Source organism: Notolepis coatsorum, assembly GCF_963971535.1.
Source record: "Notolepis coatsorum genome assembly, chromosome: 10".
In the NCBI taxonomy this organism is placed as follows: Eukaryota; Metazoa; Chordata; class Actinopteri; order Aulopiformes; family Paralepididae; genus Notolepis; species Notolepis coatsorum.
The window spans coordinates 103,641,338-103,652,141 of NC_140174.1; the positions used below are offsets into that span (position 1 = coordinate 103,641,338).

A 10,804-nucleotide genomic window follows, 5' to 3' on the forward strand; every position below is an offset into this window, starting at 1 on the left:
ATTGTAGTCGACTGTACTCAAGACTGCAGTCTACTGTACCCAAGACTAGACTACTGTACTCAATACTGTAGTACACTGTACTCAAGACTAGACTACTGTACTCTAGATTGTAGTATACTGTACTCAAGACTAGACTCCTGTACTCTAGATTGTAGTCTACTGTACTCAAACTGCGCACAACAACACCACCACCACAACACAGGGTTGCAGACAGTCTCGGTGGCACTGGCAGGCAGGGAGACACCAGTGTAAAGGCTATGCTACTTGCTGGGCATTGGAGCATAGTTGCCGATTAATAACTAGACATAACAATAAGAATTTATATATTTAACGTATTTTTCAAATCCGGGTTTGTTGAAATGTGGGACATTCTCTTCTCGGGACAAAGGGCTAAAGCGTGGGAATGTCCTGCACAAATCGTCACCCAATACGCGTGTGTATGAGGGTGTGTGTCTGTGTGTGTATGAGGGTGTGTGTGTGTGTGCGTATGACTGAGGGTGTGTGTGTGTCTGTGTGTGTATGAGGGTGTGTGTGTGTGTGTGTATGACTGAGGGTGTGTGTGTGTCTGTGTGTGTATGAGGGTGTGTGTGTGTGTGTGTATGACTGAGGGTGTGTGTGTGTCTGTGTGTGTATGAGGGTGTGTATTACACCCCTGCAGGGCTTTGGTCCCCTGAGTCGGAGGAGGAGACGGACAAGGAGCAGCGACGTCTCTTGTCGGTGGAGGAGCACTGGAGCATGCTGGGATGGAAGCCTGCGTGCCTTCGGGCATGCTTCGTCAGGTGGTCGCTCCTCATGAAGCACTTGTCGCACAGCGGGCAGTTGAAGCGCTTCTCGCCGGTGTGCGTGCGGTAGTGCCGCGTCAGCTCGTCCGACCGCGAGAACTTCTTGCCGCAGTCTGGCCAGGTGCACTGGAAGGGGCGCTCACCTGAGGGGAACCACCCACACACACACACACACACACACACGAGAATCGGGAGGGATACAAAAAAAGTGTGAGCCAATGGTAAGACATTTCTTGGAACAAGATAATTTTTTATGTAGACAAATCAACTGTTAGGAGCCAGGGCTTTGACCGTTTCCTGGCTGGAAATGGATACCGAATGAGGTGTTCCTTCCCGTCTCTGTGAATGCTTCTAGATTGAAAAACAGTGAGTCATAACAAAAATCTATGGTCACAACAACAGGCCTCACTTAAAACTGGAGCAGTAAGTAACAGGCTAATAGGCCTACCCCCCCACGTGTTGTCTGCCACCACATGTCTCCTGTTGTTTACAACCCCAGATGAGAAGGGGGCGGAGGGGAGTGAGAGGTGGATGACGTATGAGGAAATTGTGGCGCAGGGTTATCTCGGGACCAGAACATGTGAGGACAGCAATGTCGCAGTGACCCGCATGTAAATCATAAAGGTGATACATCATGTCCGACGCTGTTACACCGTAACCGCGCACATGTTCCGGGCCTTATGTATATGATTTGGCTTAATTGATCACATTAAAATAGAATAACATGATTTCATGATTCCCATGGCTTGGTCTAACAGCCTGCGGTTCATGGAGGCCACGGTGTATTAGGCAATTAGGCAAGCTACTTGTTTTTAATAACTGAACTACGCATGAACTATTTACCAGACCTAGGGGCGGCGGCACACGCTGTTCCCAGAACAGAATCTCTGCGTGTCAACAGTGCAGAGACACACCACCCCAGAGCCCACTGCCACTGGACACATTAATAATAAGACTATCATTCCGATAAACATTTCTGTCCTGTCCCCTACACATCACGTGCTGTCACATTATAGGTATAATTGTAGATAGATACTTACTTAGACATAATATCAGATCGTATAACTTATTTATATAGGCTGCTGCGGGCAGCTAAATAGCTCAAGGAAATTAATGAATGAAAACTTTATTTAACAGATTGCAGAATGGGGTACAATACAGTACGGCTCAATACACACAATGTGTTAAGGGAATGCAGACCAGAGAAAGACTCGTCTTGTTTACATCAGGGTCCCCCGTTTTCAATTCATATTGAAAGTCCAAAGACACAACTGCTTTGGGAATAATAATTAACGCAATCATCAAACTACTCACCAGTGTGGACCCTTAAGTGGGCTTTTAGATGGGACGACTTTCCATACATTTTCCCACACCCGGTAAAGGGGCAGCAGTGTCTTTTCTCGGGAGACTGATCGTGTCTCGCAGCAGTCTTTCTACTCCGCGACCGTTTCGTTGACGTTGTCCCCGAATTCTGCTTGTGCCGCAGCCGCGCACCGGGCACCGGGTCCCCGTCCAGGCCGCTCAGCCGGCGCGCTGCCCCTCGGTCCTGCAGGCTGCTGGCGTCGTGTCCCCCCTGCAGGCACCTGGTGCCGCCCCCGCTGCTGAGTGTGTGGTTGTTGGGGTTATACTTGTTCAGGTCCAATAAAATCATCGCGACCATCAATAAAGTCCTGTTCTCTTTCAACGTGTCCTCTGTCGTTAGTAAGGCAGCATCGGGACAAGCGCTCCCCGGCGGTCGGTTGGAGAGGCGCTCCGCAGAGAGACCCGCAACCTCTGACATGGTCCCCGGCAGTCAGACCCCTGTGCAGTAGGCTACTGCCTGGCTACTACTACTACAGTGAAAATGCACAGAATCCTCTGCTTGAGCGCTTCTTTCAATCCAATTATCTGTGCGAATAATAGGCTAAATCATCGCAACGCACTCCTCAGAAAGCATGTAGTTCACTATCCACACGTGTCGTCGTCTTCAATGTGACTACTAGGCCTATAGCGCAAATGGGTGCGTGTTACTCATGGCATGGGGTAACGCCGGGTAAACAACCTTCAGTTCAGGACGAGAGATAATAACAATTAGAATAGTGTCCACTTTAGCTCATTTCAATATATTACCAGATCAGCGACGCGAGATAATAGCTGGAGTTATTATTGTGTCCGCATCTCTCTCTCTCTCTCTCTCTCTCCTGTTGTGCTCACACTCACATGCGTCAACTTGTCCTATTTTACTGCATGAAGCACTTTTCTCAACTCACGGAGACAATTTCGCGGAATCCCAGGGTGTCATAATAAAACGGGACTGCAATTGGCTGAGAGGAAACGTGACGCGTCCCTGCTACTCAGAATAACCCATTCACTGGATTGATCACAGCCAGTCCTGAAGGAAAGTCTGAAAAGAGGGCCGGCCGTTGGTAGCCTGCAGAGTGTCCCCGGTGCAGGGTCAACATAGCACATTGCCACACACATTGCTCTATATAGCATGAAGCTGAGATGCAAACGCAGAGCAACGTTGAACATAAAAACAAGTTAAATTATTGACATTATTGATCAAAGTAATTGCTTTTCCAATATAACACAATTCAACAATATCCGTGGTGTAATTCCCAAGTCATATTTACATTACTGCAGGGGTTGCTTAATGTCTAAATCTTGAAGAGAAATCTATGATAGGCCTTTTTCCTCTCTTTTTAATCTGTTGGAACAGTTGAGGGTATAGGTGCATTTGCTCAAGAGCAAAGCACTATTTATGGAGAGAGATTCAAACTTGCAACTCCCCAGGGATTGATTGATTGATAGATAGATTGATTGATTGATTGATTGATTGGAAATGTTATTAACAGATTGCAGAATGGGTACAATACAGTACGGCTCAATACACACAATTGTTAAGGGGATGCAGACCAGAGAAAGACTTTCGTCTTGTTTACATCAGGGTCCCCCATTTTCAATTCATCATAACATTTATGACATACACGACATACAAATATACAGTACTGTTACATCCAGACATTTATGACATACAAGATATACAAATATACAGTACTGTTTATTTACAGACAGAGTTTCTAAAAGAGAATAACTATATACATTTAAGGGGGAGGAAACTGTACATTGGGGGGGTTGGGTGGGGGGGGGGGGGGGGTTGGACATTTACCGGGGCCAGTTTAGAATTGCAGTCTCCCGTAGGTGCTTTTTTGGAGCGGTTTTGAAGGTGGGTAGGGATTCACATTATTTTACGGCTGTGGGTAGGGTGTTCCACATTGTTGTGGCATATTTGCGAAACGTGTTTAGTCCCTTGTTTGAGCCGAATCTGGGTTTAACATGATTTGTGGAGCGCCCTCTGGTGTTGTGTTCGTGGTATTCACTGACCTTTGGGAAGTATTTTGACATGTACATGGGTACCTTAGTGGTGTAGGGGTGAGGTGGGTTCTAGTAGTAAGGTCAAGCAGTAGTCTGACCAGTTTGTTTTGTGATGTTTGTAATTTAGTTTTTAGCGCCTTTGAGGTGTTTTGATACCATGAGGGGCAAGCATAGTCGTAGTACCCTTGAATGAGTGCTCCTACTAGAGTCTTCAGGGTATTCTTGTTTACCAGAGAGGAGATCCGGTACAAGAATATAGTTCATTGGTTGACTTTTTTTATTACATTGGATGCCATTTTGTCACAGGAAAGATTTGCCTCTAGGATGGAACCCAGTTATATATCATATAGCTTACGCTCTGCGCTCTAGTAGAACATATCTTATATCAGTCTAATACTGAATACATTTCTTCACATGTACACACCCATCCGCCTGGCCACACCACCATCCGCTCCTCTACATAAGCGGGGATGTGGCCATACTAACAGCTCCTTCCTTATTTTCACCACCGACATGTGTCCGTATACACCACTTGAGTTTAGTACCGAAATAGTTGGAAAGGAGCTACGTTGAAGAGAAGGAGCTGCGTTGACATTATATCTTTGTTTTCTCTCTCACTATTTTCGAGGAAATACAGCGATAATGTCTTCGCCACCGGAGTGTCTAGACGATGATGATCATTCTGACTTCCACCGGCGCTTCGTATTAGGGGCTCGCGTCGCTGAGCAATCCCCGCCGGCATTACCTCCGGCTCTGCAGTTGGACACTTTGCTTGGGAGGCGCTCGGCCGTGTGAGGGCTGACGGCCTCTCTGGGGCGGGTGATGTTTTTGCAACGCGGGCGCCAGGTGTGTTGGTTGTGGGGGGAACAACTACACAGCTTACGAAGGTCGGCTCCAGGCTGGTATCCTTTTTCGCTGCCACTTAGCGACGTGGAGGGGGTTCTGGTTTGATGCCCACGTTAACATTAGCTCCTCATAGAGTAAGAGCTTTATTTTCCTGGGACTGTGATTCTGAATCTGCGGTTCAATTCCCCGGGTCTCTGGACAAACGGATACCCACTGTCGCCGTGCTGGCCCCGTTTTTCAAAGATGAAAAGCACCCGGTGCGAGGGAGGTGAGCTTGGTGTTTCATTATGAGAATATCTCCATGCTCAAGTCGGCTATAGTCCGCAAGGGACTTGTTGCCGGCACCACTGTGTCTGGTAAACACCGTTCTGAAGAGGGACGTGTATTGCCTTCTTTTCCCTTCTTTCTTCGGATGAGAAGAGGAAAAGACAGCGGCTGTCTGAAGTGTTGGCCTGTATTGCTTTTCTCACGTTGTACAGTTTTCAGTGGTAGCCGCTTAGCTTGCTTCTGTGTTAGCTAGTGGTTAGCGATAGCCGGGTTGAGCTAACTGTTAGCCAGTTAGCTGTTAGCTACGACGTTAGCTACCCGCTTTCGCTCGGCTGCGAACGTTAGCTTGATGCTATCAGTTAGCTGTTAGCTTATGCTACAACCATTGGCGTAGCCGTGAGAATAGCAGGCCCTGGCACTCTGACTACGACATCATCTTTGACAGAAGATGTAGTCGGGCCTGCACCATGACCGGCTGCAGGAGGGAGGCGTCTCGCCGGAGCGAGGCTCCGGCCATTGCTTCCTCTGGCCTGGCCAGCGAGAGGCCTTGGTCAACGTGGTAGTCCAACCTGTGTTGCGGCCTTTCGTTCTGCGTTCCTTGGTGCAGGTAAGATGTCCATTGGACATTGCCCCACTCTTCCTTCCTTCCCCTCCCGAATGTTTTTGTTAATAACGATGTCTTTGTCTACAAAACATATGTTACTTCACTACATTTGGAGATACGACATGTGCTGTGTGTGAATTGTCTTGGTCGCTTTGTATAGCTTGGGTTAGCGTTGGCCAAGGCTTGTGCTTTTCTCTACCTAGAAACAGCGTTGTTTTTTACGTGAGTAAAAATGAACTGGGGTTTTGTTGTATGATGAGAAGTTGTGTGTGTTCATGTAACGTTAGACAACGTGGCTGAGCCCACAACTGGCTTGGTTACCCTACAATGCTGTGCATAGTGGCATGTGATCGAGGGCTGAGTCCCTCTCTCAGCTTGTTATTCTTACTTGAGGGTAATGATGACAATAACAAGTGGCAAGTTTTTTTCACACATAAGCAGGGCTGTGCCTGTTCAAACAAGGTCTTCGGCTGTGCTGGCGTGCATGATGTAAAGCTTACTCTACACATTTGGCGTCGTATCAGGGGTAAGGTGGTGAGGGGTGGGTTTTCCCCTGCCCCCCCCCCCCCCCTTCCCCTCAAATATGATTTTGTTTACAAAATGTGTGTTGATTCACTATGTTTTTTGGGGATACGGTGTAAATCCCTCAGCTTCTGCTGGGGTTGTGCTCTTGCTTAGAGAGAGGCAATTCTTTCTGAAAATTGTTTGGTCGCTGTCATGTGGACTTAGCAAGGCCTGTGACTAGTACTTAATCAAGGATTTATGTCTTCTCTCATCATGAAAAACGGCGTTCCTCTTACTGTAGTGAGAGTCTACTTTTGCCCTTTTTTGTTGTGATGGAGGGTTGTGTGTATCGTATTCACATTTAAGATCCACAACTGGGTTAGGTGTTGGCCTACAGAAGTTACATGTGTAAGCTCTTGTACCAGGGCCCTTGGCCCCTCTCTTGGTCTGTGTTTTTTCTTCCTTTAGGGTAAAAGTGTAAAAATTCAAGTGGCAGGTTCGCACATGAGCCTGAAGCCATATATGACTGGTGTCATGGCTCTGCTTTGTCATTGCATCGTATCAGGGGTGAGGGGTCATGAGGGGGTGAACTGATAAACCCTCCCTCCCCTTTTTTCTGATTGGTCAAGGGGTTGGACCTCCTGTCCTTCGGGCTTCCTGTCACGCTGTTGGGTCAGCGCGTCACAGGGTAGGGAGACAGGGGGGGGGGGGGGGGAGTTCCCTGGTCCCACGCCATATTTGGGCAGGTGGGTCACGGAATTCCCCCCGCCATAGAGTACGTCACTGGGCGCGTTTTCTATTGGTTGTGAGACTTCCGTGAGTTCTTTTCAGGCTCCATGTTGCGGACCTCTGTTATTGTCAAGATGAGTTATGCGGTGCGTGAGAACTTTAAAAGAAGTTTTCTGCTCTGCGCTCTGTTGCATATGTCTTGAGCTTTTGGTCACGTAGTTCAATGTTACATATATCTTTTCAATTATTACTCACGCGGGAAGTCTCTCTAGGGGTTCCCTGTCTCCTCTCTTTTATACAGAGCAGGTTTGACAGGGGTGTTTTCCCTCTGACGCGTCATATGGGACCCATATCTGTGTCTTGGCCAGCTTCCTGCCGCTCTCCCAGGCGGCTTGGAGGGAACGTTATCTGGGTTCTTGTTAGAATTACCATTCATATGTTTTGGGTCTCGACGTATACATAGTGCTGGCCCTGGGTGCTTCTGTGTGGAACCACGCATGGGCTTGCGCGCCTTGGTTGCTCATCATTGAAACAGCATTTTTATGGGGCAACTAGGATGGAGTTTGTCTCTTCCGAGTGCCAGTGTACTAGGTTAGTCTCGATGAATTCTCGTTCATCTCTGGGGGGAGATAACGGAATAGATCAAAGCATTGGCGGAGGGGTCTCACGCTTTTGGGGTGGGCCACCGGGCGCGGTGCTTTTTTGTTCTGACCGTCTTGGTGGCGCCCTCTGTGATGTTTTAGATCAACACGCGTACCTACCCCCCTCTTAGGACTGGGGATGGTGGCGTGATTAGGACACGGGACTGGTTCTGGTCACGCCGGACCAGGTCAGTTAACCCGTTGTCCGCCGGGGCGCAGATCTGCTGTTCTGGTACCCTGAAGGACTTGTGCTTTTTCGGGGGGAAAATGCCGGGTTGGCCCGGGCGTTGCAGGGGTTGATGTTATGGAGGTGTTCGTGGTTATGTCACTGCGTATTATCCTTCACTATTGCTTGGTCCATATTGTGTTGTACCTTGCGCTGTGCTAAAGGAGCCTGGTCCTTCTCCATTCTTTTTTCGCCCCTCTCTTCTCCTGGGAGGGGGCTGTCGAGGTAGTTCTTGTACCCCTCTGGCATCCCTGTGTATGTCCCGGTCCGCCGGGCCCAGGTCCGGACTCGTTCTTGTCGACCTGTTGGCCTGGGTTAACCCCCCCTTTTCTTGGGGGGGTTATAGGAACAACCGCCTCCTGTTAGGTGGTGGTTGGTTTCCAGGGCCCTCATGCATCAACGTGTTCTACGCACAGATCTGTGCGTAACCCGTGCGTACGATCATTTCTAAGCAAAGAGTGGGATTCATCAATTTCGATTTGAACTTGACTTCGTGCGTACATCTACGCACATTTCAGACCTGGCGTACCTAGCTCCCAGTGGTAGAATATATTATTACAACAAGGAAATGAGCTTCTGTGCATAATAACACTGGATGTTCTGTATGAACCGTAGTTCATTATAGTTCATTGTAAGATAGCAACAGTAGTGTAATTATGGTCAAAACCCTATAAATAGCATTTGGAATAATAGATCTTTCTCTCAGAATGAATGCAGCATGTCATATATGTTACGATGAATTGAAAATGGGGGACCCTGATGTAAACAAGACGAAAGTCTTTCTCTGGTCTGCATCCCCTTAACAATTGTATGTATTGAGCTGTACTGTACTGTACCCATTCTGCAATCTGTTAATAAAGTTTTCATTCATTCATTCATTCATGGTTTATATAGCGTTATCGGAATATACGGGGTGTAGGCTACTGACTGACTGCGCTCCGCGTAGCTTGATTGATTGATTGATTGAAACGTTTATTAACAGATTGCAGAATGGGTACAGTACAGTACAGCTCAGTACATACAATTGTTAATTGGGGATGCAGACCAACTTTCGTCTTGTTTACATCAGGGTCCCCCATTTTCAATTCATCATAAATCATAAAGCTCAACTCGTTATTATTTTGCGCACAGACCGCCGAAACACGGGAACGTTTTGATTATATTTAAAAGGCTTTACGTTAAACGAAACAAGTGGAATTTCGAAGCTGTAAGCAGAATAAGTCATATGAATATAGTGTTCTTCCCCCTTTTTACTGTACAAGAAAGAATAGAAAACGCATTGCAATGACACCATGCAGATAGTGGACAGACTATATGATGGGATTCAAGTTCATGTATTGAAAGGCAGGATACATCATACATGCAGTGAGATTCATTGTTCTATGCTCTCGTATTATATTGTTTATATAGGCTACCCAATACTGACATCAAAATAGATTGTAGTATGCCTCTAGAAATCATATGCAGCAGGTAGAAAATTGACGGGAGATCCATCGCGATTTGGAATAGAATTGAGGAGAACTTTAATCCGTGGGTATTAATCAAACAACACGGGAAAAGGCAGTCATATTCCAGCGCGGTCTTTATTAGCCGACAACAAAATAGATGCCTCTAAAAATCATATAGCCAATCGAACACAACTAATAAAGGCATTCATACAGCACGGTTATAATGACACACAACCAGCGCCAAACAGTGGTCAACGAACGGTCTTTATTAGTATTTTGAGCTGTCCAGGCAGAATTGCAGCAATGGTTTTAGGGAGCCGTTGATATCTGACATCACCGTTTACAAGTCCGCCTTTTATTTATCCCATAAATCATAATACGCGATAGTGTCTTCTTGGTTCGACAGCAGTGAATTCTCCGTGGAGTTTCTCGGAGTCCCGCTCGGGTCGGTCCATTATTTCACATCCCATGGGGGGTGTTTCCTCATTTTCATGACCATATATGGATAATCATGCACGAGCATTGACGGTAGAACAAAGTGGTATTCATCAACACGGAGGACCATAGAGCCTGCGTACGCACGTGTGATGAATGCCGACTTCCCTGTGCGTACGCTAGTTCTACATTCCGTGCTTACGTGTGGAAGTAGGTCAAGTTCAAAGTCCACGTTGATGCATGAGGGCCCAGGTGTGTTGGTAGCGGAGTCGACTCTCGGGTTAGGCCGGGCATGACCCTGTCTGCCTGCGAGTGTGCCCCTGCACCCTTCATGACGTCTACCAATCGTGTCAGCCTTCTCTGCCTCGGCCCCTCTAGAGGGTTGGGTTTTTTTTGTGGAGGCTGCAACATGGTGCACAGCATACCGAACGCCCCTTCCGCCGGGGTGCTGTTTTCAGCAGACCCCTTAGGCGCCTGTCTAGTCCGCAGTGCTCCAGGCACAGGTCGAGTCCTTTTGACCTGTTGCCTGGATTGAGGGATCAACCTCTTTGGGGGTTGTCTCCCCGGTGCGCTGCCTGGTCCCGCTGTGGGGGTGTAGCCTCTTTGAGTGCTTCAGGGCGGCGTGCTGTAGGGGGGAAGGGCCTGCTCTTGGATGGGCCCTGTCCGATACGCTGGCGATGTGGGGGGTGGTGTCACTAGTGACCGCCTGGTGGGGTCTCGATGCTGCGGCATCGTTGGCCTCACCAGGCCCCCTTTTTTCCGGGGGGTCCTGACCCTTCCTGGGGCTGGGTCCTCCTTCGCGCTCTGCTGCTACGGCCTTGCCACAGGGTTGGGTTCTTGACTTTGACCCCGTGATATTAGGGATTGTAAATTATTTTTTTCTTCCCGTTCATTCCCTAGTGGCATGTGGGTTGCGCGCCTGTGTAGTCGTGGGTTCTTCTGTGGGAAGGTAAGTCCTACGATCTGCT

At 48.0% G+C, this 10,804-nt stretch overlaps 1 protein-coding gene across 1 annotated transcript; it reads right to left on the reverse strand.

Annotated features, from left to right (window-relative positions):
- On the reverse strand, nt 1-2,949 carry klf9 (Kruppel like factor 9). Its single transcript, XM_084322418.1, has 2 exons — nt 2,097-2,949; nt 1-925 (listed from the first exon to the last, which is right to left on the reverse strand). Exons 1-2 carry the CDS (start codon nt 2,560-2,562, stop codon nt 645-647), a joined length of 747 nt encoding a protein of 248 aa, XP_084178544.1. The 5' UTR covers nt 2,563-2,949; the 3' UTR covers nt 1-644.
- Between the last annotated feature and the right edge of the window lie 7,855 nt (nt 2,950-10,804).

Coding starts and splice junctions, on each gene's coding strand:
- klf9 (XM_084322418.1), bottom strand. CDS start 2,562: ATGTCAGAGGTTGCGGGTCTCTCTGCGGAGCGCCTCTCCAACCGACCG. Junction 926..2,096: donor CCACTTAAGGGTCCACACTG/GTGAGTAGTTTG, acceptor GGTTCCCCTCAG/GTGAGCGCCCCTTCCAGTGC.